Source organism: Ascaphus truei, chromosome 7 (assembly GCF_040206685.1).
Source record: "Ascaphus truei isolate aAscTru1 chromosome 7, aAscTru1.hap1, whole genome shotgun sequence".
NCBI classification, from domain to species: domain Eukaryota; kingdom Metazoa; phylum Chordata; class Amphibia; order Anura; family Ascaphidae; genus Ascaphus; species Ascaphus truei.
The window spans coordinates 61,569,419-61,587,859 of NC_134489.1; the positions used below are offsets into that span (position 1 = coordinate 61,569,419).

Below are 18,441 nucleotides of genomic sequence, written 5' to 3' on the forward strand. Positions count from 1 at the left end.
ATATTAGAACCAACACTAACACCACCCTAACCCCTGTCACTAGTTTTAAATACCTGGGCTTATGGTTTGACTCCCACTTAACATTCGGAATGCACATTGATACCCTGACAACCAATACCTATGCCAAACTAGGGGTACTTTACAGGAACAAATCCTCCCTAAGTCTCCTGGTCAGAAAGCGTATCGCACAGCAGATGCTAATGCCAATTATTGACTATGGAGACATAGTATATGGCACGGCACCTCAAACCCACCTTAGCAAACTTGACACCCTCTACAATTCAATTTGTCGTTTTGTTCTCCAATGCAACTACAACACACATCACTGCGAAATGCTCAAAGTACTAGATTGGTCATCACTAGAGTCTAGGCGCAAAGTTCACCTTTCCTGTCTTGCCTTTAAATTCTTTATGGGCAAGCTACCCAGCTACATGAACAAGCTCCTCACCTCTACCACATGCAGCACCTATCACCTGAGATCTGACTCCAAAAGACTGTTCATGGTCCCAAGGCTCAACAAAGTATCCGGCCGTTCCTCCTTCTCTTACCGTGCACCCCAAAACTGGAACAACCTACCAGAGACTCTCACATCCACCACCAGTTTAAGTTCTTTCAAATCTAAGGCTGTCTCACATTTTAATCTGGTCTGTAACTATTACGTACGCCCATAACATATATCTTCTTTAACTGTGCATGCAATGTCTTGTATATAATGTATATACCCTGTTCATTTATGTAACTGTATTTGTAACCATGTATTATTTGTCTTAACTCTGTGCCCAGGACATACTTGAAAACGAGAGGTAACTCTCAATGTATTACTTCCTGGTAAAATATTTTATAAATAAATAAATAAATAATTGTCCCTACGTTTATTGGCCCAGGAACCCACACTCCCGAGCTAAATAATTTGTTACCATTTAGTATACTTCATCCTGTGCCCCCCCTTTTTTCTCTTTTGTCTTTGATACATATTCCCCATCATGTTATGCAGAACATGGTCCCATGCCAACAAAAGACTACCAGGTCATTTAAATACACACAGCATTTGGAACCGGAAGCCCTGCAGCGTCATTCATAAAATAAATGGCGGATGCCGCCAATGTTTAAAATATATTCTGTAAATCTTCTTTAAAAAGCCTCTTGTTCAAGAGCCACTCCTTATACTGACGCGTTTTGTGCCAAAATGGCTTTATCTTAAATAAATTATTTAATGCAATGTTCATAAGAAAAAAAAAAAATTCTCATTGTACCTGTCCAATGTCTACAGCCGGGTTAATGCTACAACCGATATCCATAACGATGTCTGTTCTGAGGTTCTGAGAGGGAGAAAAAATGCAACCCATTCAAATTGTTACTGATTTATTACTTTTACATTATAATCTTGGGCTTGTCCGGGTAAAGTTCAGGGAAAGCCACAGAAGACAAACTCAGCATATAGCCCTTGTGATACCCCCTTATTCAAGTCCTATTCAGTGGCTCCCCAAGGAAGTCATCTTGTAAAGTAAAAGTGGCCAACGACCTACACACAGCTAAGTTTAAGGGTCACTTCTCCTTGCTATTGCACCTGGATCTCTCTGCTGCCTTTGGCACTATTGATCATCCCCTTCTCCTGCACACCCTACACACTATTAACGTCTGCAATGCAGCCCTCTCCTAGTTAAAGTCCTACCTATCCAACTGCTCTTTTAGTGTTTCTTTCTCTGGCATCTCCTCTTCCTCACTCCCTCTTATTGTCGGGGTTCCACAAGGCCCTTTCCTTGGCCTTCTGCTCGTTTCACTCTATACCTCTTCTCTCGGTGAACTAATACAATCCTTTGACTTTCAGTATCATCTCTATGCTGAAGACACCCAAATCTACCCCTCCTCCCCTAACCTCCCCCCCTCTCTTGTCCTGTGTTACCATCTATCCGCAATCGTTTCCTGGATATCCCACCGTTATCTGAAGCTTAACATGTCTGTGACAGGGCCTTAACCTCTGTCTAATTAGGGCACCAAATGGAAAGCCTGTATCTGGCTAATGAGTCCAGCAGAGAGCTGGTTAATTACAGCTACAGATAATTATCCAGTCTCCATCTAGCTCATCATTCAGGTAGAAAAGCCTCCTGCTTAAACTACAAGGGATCTAGCACTAAGGAAGTGTGTGCTGTCAGAGAGGGATCCCAGGGAACCAGACCCTCTATTCCAGGATGGAGCGGTTTCTGGAAGCCGACAGATGGTGCAACCCACGGACACAATCCCAGACTGAGGAAAAAAGCCCTTGATAACAGATACCTCTTTGGACTTTGAGTCAGAGCTTGGTAAGAGGCCTAGCCTCCCAGCCCTGCAGATTGGGAATGGGAAGTGTGAGTTTGCCCTTACAAAGGGATAGGCTGTCTTGTTAATTTGTTTATTTGTATTCTGCCTTAAAGCTGTGTTGTTTTGTAAGATACAGGTTAAATAAAAGCCAATGTTTATTTCCCCAATATATGTCCTGGTTGTACCCCTGCACTCATCTCCTTCAATGTCTAAAACAGAATTATTCATCTTCCCTCTTCCATTGTCACCCAACACCCAAACTCTCCCTCACTGTCAATAACATTACAATCTCATCAACACACCAAACCCGCTGTCAAAGGAGCCATCCTCAACTCCACCCACTCCTCACATTAAAGTCCTCACTAAGCCCTGCCGCCTTCACCTCCGAAACATTGCTAGGATACACCCTTTTCTCACTCACAATGCAACTAAAATCCTAATTCACTTATTAATTTTGACTCGCCTTGACTACTGCAACCTTGTCATAGTTGGCATGCCGGAATGGAACGTTTGGCCGCGGCCACTTGACCACAAACAAATCGCCATCAGTGCTCCACCACAAGGACAACCTATCTCTGGTCACCTCGCCACCGGTCATATCGCTGCCTTCAGCCATTTTTAAATGTCCCCAGACTCCGAAGATCACTGCAGCTGCAGGGCACATCTCCCATCTCCCCATGTGCCGCCGCGGGTATTTAAAAAATGTGTCCTGGCTGAGCGCACGCACAGGAGCACTCACAAATGCCGGGGGAGTGGCGGCCGCTGGGGAGATATGCCCTGTGGCTGGTGAGATCCTCCAAGTCCGAGGACATCTAAAAATGGCGGATGGCAGAAGGCAGCGAGGTGACTGGTGGCGAGGCGACCGCAGGTGAGTTGTCCTGGTGGTGGAGCCCGGGTGGTGGTTTTGTCGTGACCAAATGCACTAGGCCATTGGCATGCCCCTCGTCCGCCTGTCCCAACTTCAATCCATCCAAAATGCTGCTGCCAGACTCATCTACCTCACTCACCACTACAACTCTGCTGGTTCACTATGCAAATACCTACCCTGGTTTCCCATATCTTCTTGAATTAAATTTAAAATCCTAGTTCTAACATACACAGCTCTCAGCGACTCTTCCCTCCCCATTTCATCTCAGCCCTCGTCTCCAAATATATCCCAAAATGCCCCTTCATTCTGCCCACAACATTTTCCTCTTCTCTTACCTAATTACCTCCTCTCACTCACTGCCGCCTACAAGACTTCTCCCATGCTGCCCCCTCTCTCTGGAATTCCCTACCACGCACCCTTAGACTCTCTCACAGCATTCAGACATTCAAAAACTCTCAAGACTCACCTTTTTAAGGAAGTCTATCTGGCATACACTTGACATCCACCCACCAACACAACCCAGCTGTGCGGCTGGACCAAACTCCATGCTCTCTAACACCCTCTAATATCAACACCCCCAATGGACCCAACAGTGTGGCTGGACCATTCTCCATCCCCAGGCACCTTATCCCACAACGAGCAGTGACATTACCTTTATGTTTCAACATTGCCCCTTATTTTCTCTAGATTGTAAACTCTCAGCAGGACACTCATTACCTTCTGTACCTGTTTGCGCTCGTCTGTCCTTACTTGTATGTCATTCAGTTTATGTAATTAATGTCTCTCTGTACCCCCACTGTACCGCGCTGCGAAATATGTTGGTACAAATAAAGGATATCAATAATCTTGGGGAGGGAGATGACGAGGGGTCAAGTGCTCACATGAATTGCAGCACTTGTGCAGATTGTATTGTACTTTTATATAACTGTTGCTATCTCATTCACTGTATTGTATTTGTTTGAGCCATCTGCTTTCAAACTGGCAACAAAAAGAACTCTGTCTTTTACATTTGTGAGCCTATTAGTTTCTGATTGGCCAACAGAAAACATGTTCCTTATTTTAATAACCTAGATGCTTTACAATTGTCTGAAACGTAGCCAATGAGTGACGTAATATAGCAAACTGATTGTGTACACTCAATTAACAATATGTGACTGTAATGTGATGCTACTGATCATTTGTGGCTCATATTGGAGAGCGACTGGACTATCAGTTTTGACCTGTAGCAAGTGGTTCATTCTGAAATTCTTACCTTGTGATCTCCCGTCAGACAGTCAATTTCAACCTCAGAACAAGCAACTCCAAACACAAAGTACTCCACAGGATGGCCCTCCCCCTTCTCCCAGTTCATTTCTCCACCGTATCCCCTGCAGAAAAAAAACAGTGAGCCATTAAAGTCGAGATTGCAAACTGCAACCTTTGTTCTTCAAGAATAAGAGCGTGTGCAACGGTTTGTGTCCATATCCCAGGGCACCGAAAATTCCCCCCAAACTATTATTAAAAACCTTACAAAAAGGGTCTCGGTTGGATTTAGGAAGAATGATCTCATCTGACATGGTCAGTGCTGGCGGTGTAATGCGTTACTCTGCTTGCTGACATAGCTAAGACAGGGCGAGTAAGTGTCACAATTTCATGGAAGACATAAAAACATGGGAAATGAAAGCACACTGCATTTTGATTTATTCTTACACACCATTTAAAAGGGCAGTCCCCCGTGCATGTTTATTTTTTTTAGCACTTTTTCCAAACCTGTACAATATGGGGTCTGTTTTCACCTCTCTAGTTTCTTTTCCCTACTCACTGATTCATTTAAACTGTGTATTTTTTATTCCTAAAAAACAATACCCCAAACCTAAGTTAACATGGCTCCTGGGCTCCTCTCACATAGTAACATTAGTGAACTTTAAAGAACCTTATCTGAGAAGATTAACATATAACATATTTTGTGATACGACCCTTTGTAGTTGCATGTGGACACTATGCTGCAGGCTTTGGGCCTTTTAAATAAGAGTTTCATTAAAGAAACAGCTAGGAAAAAAATAAAAGATAAAGTTGGTAATCTGGTTTAGACGGCATAACATGGAGCTCATTTAGGGGAACTATTCTTTTAATTGGTGGCAAGCCAGAGGGTCCTGCAACACATTGCAAAGCATCAATTCTGATATAGATGCACTGCATTCTTCATCTAAATCTCTTTAGTAACGTATCAAGGTGCAGGACTAGGAGGGATCGCCTTCCTTTAATAATAATAATAATAATAATAATAACAGCATGTTCTTGTATAGCGCTGCTAGTTTTACGTAGCGCCTTACAGAGACATTTTGCAGGCACAGGTCCCTGCCGCGTGGAGCTTACAATCTATTTTTTGGTGCCTGAGGGAGAGAAAGTGACTTGCCCACGGTCACACGTTCTCTCAGTAATAAGAAAGTGAGAATCTGTACCCACCTAAGCATTGAGGCCCTGATTTACTAAACAGTGCTACGCCTTGTTGCACTTTGTGACACATTCACTTGAATGGGCCTTAAAGTGTGCCAAAACTTAGACTACTGTAGTTTAGTTTAGTTAATATGTGGCTAAATCTGAACTCATCTCATGTACATGTCTCTTAAAGAAAGCACCAGAAGTAGCCGTTATTATGAACATCCGCAATCTTTTTCAGCAGTTTCTTCCCCATGTGCGGTGAGTATCAGACAAATACAGACGTAGCTTTCATTGTTCCGTTTTAGTGTGTTATGGGGGGGATATGTTATGATATCCTGCACCATCACTGCCATTAAATCCTATGGGAACTGTGTGATATTTTGCGTTATAACGGGATACGCTGTGTTTTCTGGGGGAACGATGAAGCCTCCTACATCTGAATCACGAAAAAGATATCAGGGCCCAAGACGTTACCTGCTTCTGCTTATCCATCTGCAAGAAAATGACATATTTACCTGAAGAAGCCTGTAGCAGAGAGGCTGATTGACTGCATAAAAGCTTCTTTAACCTGTGAAATTGGATAACACAATGAAAATCATTTCGTGCAGTAATAGACTGATTAGCTGCAGACGCTGACAGCTATGGACAGTTTATGAAATCCCTGGTTCTAGAACCCTCATTATACACTGGGACTAATCTCATTAAGTCACAGAGACTTAAAGGGAAACTCTACGGGGAAGGGATTTATAAAAGCAGGACAGGCTATTCTTTCCCTCTAGTGTTTATGATCATGTGACTAGTCATTTGTAATACTAACTCATGCAAGTGTATATGTAGGTTTTTAGACACTAGGCCCAGATCCACAAAGCTCTGTTAAATCAGCGAACGTGCCCGTAACCTCACACAGGGGTGCTCAACTCCAGTCCTCAAGCCTCCGCAACAGGTCAGGTTTTCAGGATATCCCTGCTTCAGCACAGGTGGCTCAATCAGTCCCTGCTTCAGCACAGGTGGCTCAATCAGTCTCTGCTTCAGCACAGGTGGCTCAGAGGCTCAGTCTTTTTGCTGAAGCTGGGATATCCTGAAAACCTGACCTGTTGGAGGGGCTTGAGCACTGGAGTTGAGCACCCCCGGCCTACCATCACGTCAAGACTAGCAGTACAGTATATCTTCAAAGGACAATAACGTAATGTTAGGTCATGTTTTCTCCATTAACGCGCATAGCGTTAACTATTGATGATGATGTGCAAATGAGGCATTATCATAACATCGCGTATCCATTACAGTCCTTTAAGGTTAACGTGGGAACTGAATGTTTTACCCAATAATCCTATCCAGACCCCGAAATAGTTTTCTGCGTTGTCAGGGTGGGAGTAACGCCACAGTTATGCATAATTTAAACACCACAGGGTTATTTCCCAGCGCTCTGTCCCTGTCCTCTTCAGCAAAACCCCTATTTAAGGGGCCTGGATCGGCATAACGCCAAGAATGACATAACGCCGCGTCATTGGGAAATAACACAATGTTGTGCTACAATAACGGGATGTCACGCATATGCTAAAAATATGTAGTAAGGACATTGTTTTTGCATATAATAAGCTTTGAGGATATCTTGTTAAATCAGGCAACATCACGTTCATTCCTGTTTTAGGACACGTTATGAGCCCTGATTTAACAGAGATTTGTGGATCTAGCCACAAGGCACTTATTCTATATGTTCAAAATCTGCTTCAGTACAGTGATGCGGCTTCACAGCATATTGAATATGGACGTAAATAACAATATCAGAGAGTAAATGTTTGAAGGAGAAGTAGTAGCCTAAGGCTGCGTCCATGCTGATCATGCGCGCGATCAAAACAATGTAAATGAATTGGAGCAACCATACTGCGTGCGTGCAGAGGAACGTGAGCGTGGGTATGAGCGATGCGTGCGGAGACAAGCTTTTTTGTCTTTGTCGCGCAATGCCCTGGTCACGTGCGCGGTTCAGCCAATGAGGGCGCCTTCAGCATGCCCCCAATCGCGCAACCCTGCAGGCCAAGGACTCTGCAAATACAGGCGCGCGTGACATCATGTGCGCTGCATCTATGGACCTAGCCTTATGGTAACAGCACTGGCTTTGTGTTCTTCGGCAAATTGGTCTGCTGCAAATCAATCTCCTTTCCATCAAAGGCACTAAGGTAACATCGTAAGCTAATTATTATTATGACCTCAAAGTTCCTATTCAGCTTGCGCTATACATTCTTTACAAATGTGCAATAATACACTTTATAGAAAGCTTGTGTCTCCATCTAGTAGCATTACAGGAGAATTGCATCTTGTCTGAGCCTCGTGTGATTATGGAATCTAAGGCACGTTCTATAGTGCCGGGCGCGCACTACGCCGTGCGCGGAATTGTAGTTGGCTGACGTGAGTCAGCCCTTCTATACGAGGGCCGCGCGCGCACACGCCACGAAGAGGGGAGCGACAGGGAGCGAGGAACACGGGGAAAATAATCTTTTCGCGCCGCGACCGACGCTAAATGTATGTATATGTGTGTGTGTATATATGTATGCATGTGTGTGTGTGTATGTATTTGTGAGTCTGCACAAACTTAATAAATATTTTATTTTTACCAATTGTTTTTTTTTTAAATAAATAATAAATTACACATACATACACACATATATACAAACACATACAAACACACACAAACACTGTACCCTCCAAGTATACTGCCCCCCTCACTATACTTCCGAAAAGCATGCGGCACGTGCACGCGCGTTCGCATAGGCACGCGTGGCCGCACGCTGTATATAACAGCCCTATGGCGAGTGACATTAGTTGCCTACTATATAAATAGTAAACAGGAAAATAACATCAGGAAATCCTTCTAACCAGTTTGGTGGTGGGGGGGGGGGGGGGGGGCGGGGGGTGTGTCCATCCAAGCCTGTTTTAAGAAAGGAGGTTGAGCGAGAGTGGGGTTGTGGTAATGGTACTGGAGCCAAGAATAAGGGGCAGCCTGTAACCTTTGGCAAGTCACTACTGTATGACATATATTCACATATATTTACTAAGCTCTCTTCTACAATAATATACCTTCTGGCTCTAGAAGTCAATATATATAATATACATATCAAATGAAAACCTAAGTAATCATAGATTTAACACTGGATAAAAGAAGATGATTAAAGGTATTTATTGACCCATAACACAAAACGTCGGGTAACGTTTGTGCTATGGGTTAATAAACACCTTTAATCATATTTTGTTTCCAGTGCTGATACTATGATAACGTACTGTAGGTTCTCATTTTTTTTTTTTTCTAAATTACCTTTTTATCAAGCACGGAAACTGCCTTGAAGGGCATTAATCTTGTGAGAGTGCAGCCATTCCTCTGATGTTCTGCTATACACACACACACACACACACACACACACACACACACACACTATACTGTCTATCTGTGAGTACATGTGTAAAAATAATGTATATAAACTTAAATGAATAATTCAGCTAGAAATAAGCAAATGTGGTAGAAAATTAATTTCTTCCTCTCTCCCAGTTAGTATTCCTGCACTATTCCCAACATTTTCATAATCACTATATGGAGTTTCTTGTTAAATCCTAAAATAAGATGCTGGGACTTGAGGAAAATGTGTTGGAATTTAAGATTTCTTCTTAATAAAAACACACACAGCAGATAGCAAAACGTTGAATTGCCAATCCAATGTTAATCTGCTGCAGTGAACGTCGGATAATCCATTCCGACGGTGGATAATGCGTTCCACGGAATGCATTATTCGGCGTCCGATAATCTGCTTGACGGATAACGGACCGACGGAAAGCGAGGACTATATATGTATGTATATATTTGTGTGTGTGTGTTTGTGAGTCTATATGAAATAGGTAGCCCTAGCCTGAACATATTCTAGTCAAGCTACCATCTAGTGGTGTAAATAAACAGCAGTGCTTACCCAGTCCTTCCATGTACCTTCTGGTTTTTTCTTTTTAATGGGGTCAAGGCGTTGTAGGAGGGTTTCACAAGCGCTCTGTGAAATGTTACCATATGTAACTGTGAGAAGGAGGAATTCTAAAATAGCACACGAACGTTCTGTGACAGGCTTTCAACAGCTGATCATGGAAATAATGAAGTTATAGGAAAGGGTAACTGCAGCGGGACAATACAAGGAGAATATGTACACTGGTCCTGGGATTTTACCATCAAGGTTTTAGTTAAAAAAATACTTAACCAATACAAGTTGCCTATGTGGGCAAAGACATGGAGTGTACTGAATGTGCTAAAGTCAATTTTAAAGCAATGAACAAACATTTACTGTATTCTCTGGTTATGCATGTGCATAACCAAGGTACCTGCATGTACAGTATCAAGGTACATTTGCATTAGCTTTTTGAATATTGGAATATACAGGCATACCCCAAATTAACATACGCAATGGGACCGGAGCATGTATGTAAAGTGAAAATGTCCTTAAAGTGAAGCACTACCTTTTCCCACTTATCGATGCATGTACTGTACTGCAATCATCATATACGCGCATCACTGATGTAAATAATGCATATGTAACAGTCTCTATAGTCTCGCCGCTTGCGCACAGCTTCGGTACAGGTAGGGAGCCGGTATTGCTGTTCAGGACGTGCTGACAGGCGCATGCGTGAGCTGCCGTTTGCCTATTGGGGATATGTACTTACTCGCGAGTGTACTTAAAGTGAGTGTCCTTAAACCGCGGTATGTCTGTACAGTAGTAATCAGTGTTTAGCTCAACCTCACCAAGAGGGTAACGTTGACTTAATGTTGACTCAACCCTGGATTCTGCTTTCCTAGTAAACACTTTTAAAAGCAACAAAAAAGTGTTGTCCATGGAATTTTGTTCTTCCAACATTTTGGTCTTGATGACCACCATTTTGTCGAGGAAAGATGAAAAGAGGAGATTTCTGACTACGAGGTAACAAATTGGTGAAACATTCTTTAGTAACTGCTGTGCAACTCTTTCTAAAGACCTGCCTGGTATTGGTAGTTACCTTCACTGCCATCCCATTGACATCAGTCCCTGCAGAGCCTCCAGACACGATTGTGTTGGGGACGGTGGCTGTGCTGGTTTCACAGACGTGGATATATGAAAGCGGGATCTGCAATTCACGACTGGCAACCTATTGTAAGCATGCAAGGAAATCACAACGGATAATGAACTGCGAGATGGAACACTGGAACATGGTGCTGTGACATAGTAACACTGCTTACAGGCAGGTTTATTATTATTAATATGATCGTTTATTTGTAATGCGCCAACATATTCCGCAGTGCGGTACACTGGGGTACAGAGTAATGTAAATTACAAAAACATAGAGAGGTAATGAGGTCCCTGCTCTAGAGGGAATGCGGGACAATGTTGAAACAAGAAGGTAAAGTGGCTGCTCATTGTAGGATGAAGTGTTTCTCTGGTTGGAATATGGCCCAGGCCGACAGCTGATTCCGTTAAGGTTTTGGGGGGGAGGGGATGTTATATAGGGTGGAGATTGGGCCAGCCGCACAGCTGGTCCAGCTGTGATGTTAATGGTATGCCAGATAGGCTTCCTTGAAAATGTGAGTTTTCAGAGAGTTTTTAAGCGTCTGAAAGCTGGTAGGAAATTCCAGAGTGAAGGGCAGCACGGGAGAAGTCTTGCAGGCGGGAGGGAGAGGAGGTAATAAGGTTGGAGGAAAGTCAGATGTTGTGGGCAGAACAGAGGCGGTGTTTAGGTATGTATTTGGGGATGAGTGCTTAGACTTAAGGGGGGGCAGCTTCCTTGAGACCTTTGCAAGTAATTAATAAGGATTTTAATTTAATTCTAGAGGCTATGGGAGTTTGCGCCAGAAGGGTGCACACCTATCAGAATATAACATTGCAACTTGTGAACACCTTAGTAATAAAAAAAAAAAAACAGAATATAACATTGTTATAAAACATTCTTTCACTCAATGTACGGCTCCTCTGAAAAATACACAAAAACAATGTTAGGGTGCATTATTAGCAAATAAAAACACCACTTTTGAGCACATTCACATGTCTCAGAAAGGTCTGCAACCCTGCTTTTCACCATCATCCCTTAGCATACAATGCTTCCACTGCAGCCAGGGTTTCTGGTTAATGACATGCAAATGAGCACACAGTGCCACCTTTTGCTTCTTATCCATTTTAACATGGAACCCTATAAGCTTATAACCTGCCGTATTACACAGCTTTCAGCACAGCCTGGGTATAAGAATTGCATAGCCAGTAAATCTAGCCACATTGTATTATTAAATGTTAGTGTGTTAATTAGGTATCTGTCCTGTTCTTCGTTGAGAAATCAGCTGAACAAGAATGGAATGAGCAGCTTTCTTTCTCCCATTATGGGCCATATTTATTAAGTGGTGCCCCGTCACAAGACACAATCTGTACTGGAAGACACCATACGGCCTCATTCTAGTGAATGAGCTACAAAGTACCATACTTACTGGTGTTACTCTATAGGACACCATCAAAGCCAGAAGACACCTTACCGCCCACTCACGTGAATAGGCCATATTTACTAAGACGTGCTAGAAGATGTTTTATTGAGTAGCATGGCTTAGTAAACATGGGACATGTAACAAAAATGGCGGGGGATATTATGTATTTTAATCAATCTGATACTTCAGGGGTTAATGTTGGTTATAAATTGTGTTCAAAATACAATAATTGTATTTTTAGTACATAAGTCTTAGCAAGGTAATATGAAAATAAGAATTCAACAGATGTGTGTTTTGGGCTCAGAATACAAGAATTCTCTTCTACTCCAGTGACCTCTCTGGGACTGGACCTATGACATATACATATATACCCTGTATAAGGATTTCTTTTTATGTTTTATCCTTTAATTTTAGGAAACTGGTCTGCAGTTATTATAACTGTATATTCTTTTAATAATCTTTTTCTATAACCTAGACACTGTATTTTTATGTATATTAAAACAAAACTTTAATAAGTGATGCTTTATTTATTTATATTTATTTCTTTATCAAATGTTTTACCAGGAAGTAATACATTGAGTTACCCCTCGTTTTCAAGTATGTCCTGGTCATAGAGTTATGATGACAAATACATGGTTACAAATTCATGGTTACATGAAGCGAACAGGGAATACATTATATACAAGACATTGCATGCAAAGTTAAAGATAATATATATTATAGGCGTATGTAACAGTTACAGACCAGATTAAAATGTGAGACAGCTTTAGTTTTGAAAGAACTTAGACTGGTGGTGGCTGTGAGAGTCTCCGGTAGATTGTTCCAGTTGTGGAGGGGGGGGGGGTTGGGGGGGAGTCACGGTAAGAGAAGGAGGAGCGGCCGGATACTTTGGTTAACCTTGGAACCCTGAACAGTCTTTTGGAGTCAGATCTCAGATGATAAGGGCTGCATGTGGTAGGGGTGAGGAGCTTGTGCAGATAGACAGGTAGCTTGCCCAAAAAGTATTTGAAGGCAAGACAGGAAAGATGAACTTGTAATGACCAATCTAGTTCTTTGAGCATTTCGCAGTAATGTGTGTTGTAGTTGCATTAGAAGACAAAACTGCATATTGAATTTTAGAGGTTATGAAGTTTTCTAAGGTGAGTTTGGGGTGCCGTGCCATATACTATGTCCCTATAATCTATAATTGGCATTAGCATCTGCTGTGTGATGAGCTTTCTGACCAGCAGACTTGGGGAGGATTTGTTCCTATAAAGTACACCTAGTTTGTCATAGGTTTTGAATGTCAGGGTATCAATGTGCAACCCAAATGTTAAATGGGTGTCAAACCATATGCCCAAATATTTAAAACTAGTAACTGGGGCTAGGCTGGTATTAGAGTTTGTTCTAATCTGGAGTTCATTCATTTGAAGCTTTAAAATTTTAGTCTTGGTCCTAATTACCATTGTTACAGTCTTCTCAGTGTTTAAAAACAGTTTGTTTTGGGAAATCCAATATTCAAGTCTCAAAAAGTCAGATTGAAGTACGTGTCAAAGGTCAGAGAGGCTAGGGCTGTGTGCACATAAGATTGTGTTATTTGCATTCATGTGTATTGAAGCTCCCTTACAAGCTGTGGGAAGATCATTGATGACTACTGAGAAGATTGGGGCACCAGAACAGAGCCTTGCGGGACACCGCAGGTGATATCCAGGGGGTTGGAGTTAGAGGCTGAGATGGACACATGTTGGGATCTACCTGATAGGTGGGAATGAAACCAGTTTTAAGCATGCTTCCCTATTCCAGAGCCCTGGAATTTGTTTAGCAAAATAACACGATCAACAGTATCAAAAGACTTTGCAAAATCTAGGAATATTGCTCAAGTAAGTTGCCCCAGTTCCATTCCACACTGGCTCTCATTGCAAACTTTTAGGAGTGTTTGGGGCGAAATCCAGATTGGATTTGGCTAGGGAAATTTGTCTTGGTATAGTAATTGCTTTATTGGGAGTGAACACATTTTTCCATGACTTTAGATAGTATTGGGAGAAGAGAGATTGGCCTGTAGTTTGAGACAGTGTTTTTGTCCCCACTTTTGAAGATTGAGACAACTCTGGCAGTTTTCCAGGTCTTAGGGATATGGCCTGCAGACAAAATAGAGTTGATTAGGGAAGCAGGGGCTTGGCAATGGCTGGGGCACCAAGTCGTAGGAACTTAGATTGCAGTAGGTCAGGTCCACATTGGCTGCTTTGTTTTAATTTGAGGAGCACTTCTGTAATCCCCTCTTCAGATACTGGGACAAATTGAAAATTGTGGGCAGTGTTGGAGTGGGTGGGACTATAGGGGTACTCTCAGAATGAGGTTCATGTTTGTAGTTTGGGTTGCGTTTCGCTAATAAGTAAGTAGCACACCCCACAAAGTATTCATTAAATGCATTTGCAGTCAGTGGGATTTGTCAGAGAGAGTAACATCCTCCTTAATGATATTACATGGTTGTTGATGGCTAGAAGGCTGGAATATATTGTTCGTGATCTTCCAGAAGTTAGCCGGATTTGATGTATTCTGGCGAAAATTGTCAGAGTAGTATTGTACTTTTGCATGTCTAGTTTGCCTTGTGGTTATTAAGATCCTTAGTAGTGCCCGTTACTTTGTAGCTTTTCCACAAGGCATCCCTAAGATGGTAGAGCATTGGTTGTAACCCACGGAAGGTGGCCCCTCCCCCCCCCCGTACTCTTATTCTGCATAGTGAAGCATGGGTATCACAGAGTTTTAAGAACTCGGATTGGAAATAGTTGAGTGCAGAATCGGGGTTGGGAATTAAGATAATTCTGTACCAAGGGCAGATGTTAAGGTCAGCCAGAAACTGTTGTCGGTAAAGTTTATAAATGTTCTAATAAGGAGAACTTTAGGGCTTGTTTGGGGTGGTCTGATTTTCCTTACACAGTACACTAATGCAGGGGTGCGCAAAGTTTTGAACTGCGTCCCCCTGTCGGCTTACCTCCCGGCTCACGCCCCCTCTCCTGCTCGGCTCCGGCGACAAATTACATTGCGGGGTCATGTGACATCACGTTGTCAAGGCAATGTGATTCACGTGGCCTCAGGGCGTCAGTTGACGCCGGGATACCATGGTGATTCATCGTCAAAAACCAGGTAAGAGAAGCTGAAGAGGCCTCACGCATTCCCCCGGCATTTAATTTAAATGCCATGGAGGAGAGCGCGGGACCTCTGTAGCCTCCGCGACTAGAGGAGAGAATCCAGTCTAGCAAGGAATTGTTGTGAGATTTCAGGTTTGTCCATGTGGGTTGGGAAATTAGTTGCGTTAGGTTAAGTGATTTGAGTTGTATCTGGATTTTCTTGTTTTTAGGGTCGAGCCAATTGTAGTTGAAAACTAGCAGCTCACTCTTCTCATTCAGGGAGGAAATTGAGCCAAGAAACTGGATGATATTAGTCAGGGACTGTAGTGGGACTTTAGGGGGGGCGGTAGATGCGTTAGATGCCAGCATACAAGACGGGCTTAGAAAAGGGGAGGCAGATTTTGCCAACTAGGATTTCAAAAGAGGGTGGGCTTGGGAGGCAATTTAGCAGCATAAATTGTAATGTGTCTGGAATTATAAATAACACCCCTCCTCCTCTCTTTGACCTGTCTTTCCTAGAAATGGAGTATCCCTGAATGGTGATATTTGAATCGAGGGTTTAAGAGGTTAGCCATGTTTCTGTGAGAATGATTGCTTTGGGTTTATGCATAAGGCACCATGCCCTTAGTTCATCCAGTTTGGGCAGCAGGCTCCGGATATTTATATTCGCGACAGGATAGACCTTTGTGGAATTTGAAAGGTGTATTCTCAGGTGTATGGGACAGAATTAAAAAGGGAAGGCCTGGGTTACGTTCAATATCACCTGCTAAATAGAGTAACAGTATAAATAGAAATTTGAGTAGTTTGTTTGCAATTTGTAAATTTGTTATGTTTGCCATTAAAATGAGCAGTGGTTGGTGTGCTGGGTTTCAGAGTTCTCCACCAACATTCAGTAGATAATGCAAGGTTTTTGAGTAATCCAGGGTGTATGGTGATATTGGGTGTGGGCCAGGAGGGAGGAGTTTATAGTGGATAGAGAGAATAACATTTGCATGAGGCCACAATAAAGAGCAGAGTTGAGATAGGTAGCAGGTTCATTATCACAGAGGTACTGTAGGTAACGTTGCATGAAGCTGTTGTGAGCCAAGTGAGTGTGTGCAGAGTGAACAGCAGGTGTGTGCCTTTTCCTTGCCAAAATGGTTTGCTGCATTTGCAATGCTAGAGTCTGTTCAGGGTTTGCAGGGGGATTTTGGAGTGGGGGGAGACAGTTGTGTGCAGTCAAGTGTTGGGAGAGGATGCTGTAAATAGTTCACAGGAGGGGGTTAATTGTGCAGGCTAAAAAGCATGGGATAATAGTGTGGTCAGATAAGCTCACCATTTGTTGCCTTGTGTAGAAGAGTTTGCAGAAATATGCAGTCTCCAGTTCACCTGTAGTCCAACTACAGCCTAATTATAAATATTCACTTCAAGATGTTCACTTTCAGATTCAGCACTCTTAAGTTGCTAATGCTTCCCTTAAAGTGGTATCAGATTTATACATCTAAACAGTCACATGACCTCCCCCAAATCTGCCTGTTACAAGCTGGACAATTAACAATTAACAGCAAACTTTGGTCTCTGAATGAACTGTTTGCATGCTTTGTGTAGAGTAAAGTACATTTTTGGACACACTTTGCTACAACAGATGTTTGTGTGTTAAGTGCATAGTTTTTCTTTAATAAACAGGGACTTGATACTTGATATTTCTTGGGTGGTGGCCATGGGTATTATTGCAACCAAGTAAAAGGTAAATATGAACTCATTGAAAGTCCCTTGCGCAGGAGAAAGGTGAGTTGGCTAGAGTAGCTGTGTCAATTAACCCTGGTTGTATATATGTCACGTGTTCACAACTGTGCTGTTTGTGACAGATGGTATATTGGGACAGATTGAGGGGAGATATTGTTCATTTGAGAGACCTTTGCGGAAAGTGAAAAGTGCAAGTGCTCACATGTGTGCCATACATGACAGGACAGTAGCCAGTCTTCTGCCATGAGACACCTTCCAGCCCAATCACTTCCAGTGCTGGAACATGTTATATGGAAGAAGACTACTTTGTAATATAGCTCACTATCTTTTGTGCAACAGCGCCTTCCTAACCCACTGCACCTATGTATGTTAATGTTGTAATGTCTTTGTCACTGTCCTTCACACCCCTATTGTACTGCTCTGTGGATTATATTGGCCCTTTACAGCACATAGAAATAATAGTAAAAGGAGGCTGTGCTTTTCAACAAATCCTAATGATTGCTGGTGAGAATATCAGGCCATATCAATATAAAACCATTTCGCTTTAGCGTCATTGTTAAATACATTCATGTATAGACTCGTAACGCTTTTAGGTTAGATTTAAAGCGCGGGTGTATTCTGCAAATATGGACAGTGATTACTACCTGCATAATCTTGGTGTGAACTCCTTGTCCCATCTCTACTCCACCGTGAGTCACCAGCACTGATCCATCTGTGTAGATATGGACGAGAGCAGCAGCCTGGGGCCCATAAAATAAAATACAAACTGCATTCATTTTCAGGGTCCACGATGTCACGAAAAGGAAGTCAGTCTTCTTTACTGATGTTGGCTTATGTGACCCATTTATGATTTATGGGCTCTGTGTACCAAGGCATTTTCATGTTGAGTCTTTTAGCGTCAATGTACAAAGTTAGCATACATTATTACTCCTGTTAATGCAATGCCTTGCGCTAACACTGGTACGTTATTTAACCTTAGGCTGAGGCACCGCTGCATGCGCTGGCGCACCCGCACTGCATCCAGGCGGCGCGTGTACGTCACTTCACCGCTACCTGCAGTCCGTAGGGAGCATTTTCATGCGTGGGGGGCGTGGCCAAAACTGGTCAGAGGGGGCGCAGCCATGACAGGGCGGCGAGGCCATGACACATGACCAATGCCCGGGCTGTGTGCTGGGGAGGAAGGAGTCCAGATCTGGACGTGAATCAGTAGCACAGACATCCCGGGAAGGGGCTAGTGTAGACAGCAGAGCCAGGCCTGCAGCACAGGGACAGCCAAGACAAAGCTGTGTGTGTGTTAAATAGCAGCCCTCCTGAATGCTGTGTGTGCCTCCTCTCCACAGCCTGGGTGTGCAATCGCAGCCCTGCTCAATACTAGGTGTGTAATTGCACCCTCTCCTGAACACTGTGTACCTCCAGTATATTCTCTGTGTGTAGTTGCAACTTCCCCTGTACACGGTATGTGTGCATTTAATTACAGTCCTGGTATACAGTGTGTGTGTGTGTGTGTGTGTGTGTGTGTGTGTGTGTGTGTGTGTGTGTGTGTGTGTGTGTGTGTGTGT

At 42.9% G+C, this 18,441-nt stretch overlaps 1 protein-coding gene across 1 annotated transcript in view; it reads right to left on the reverse strand.

Moving 5' to 3' along the window:
* LOC142499394 (aldehyde oxidase-like) overlaps positions 1-18,441 on the reverse strand; it is a 62,642-nt gene that overhangs the window by 8,229 nt on the left and 35,972 nt on the right. The window contains exons 27-32 of the mRNA XM_075608691.1: positions 17,527-17,622; positions 10,604-10,732; positions 9,538-9,612; positions 6,103-6,155; positions 4,419-4,533; positions 1,254-1,319 (exon numbers count right to left, since the gene is read on the reverse strand). Of these exons, the coding sequence (XP_075464806.1) occupies positions 1,254-1,319; positions 4,419-4,533; positions 6,103-6,155; positions 9,538-9,612; positions 10,604-10,732; positions 17,527-17,622 (534 nt within the window). The remainder of the gene's footprint in view (positions 1-1,253; positions 1,320-4,418; positions 4,534-6,102; positions 6,156-9,537; positions 9,613-10,603; positions 10,733-17,526; positions 17,623-18,441) is intronic.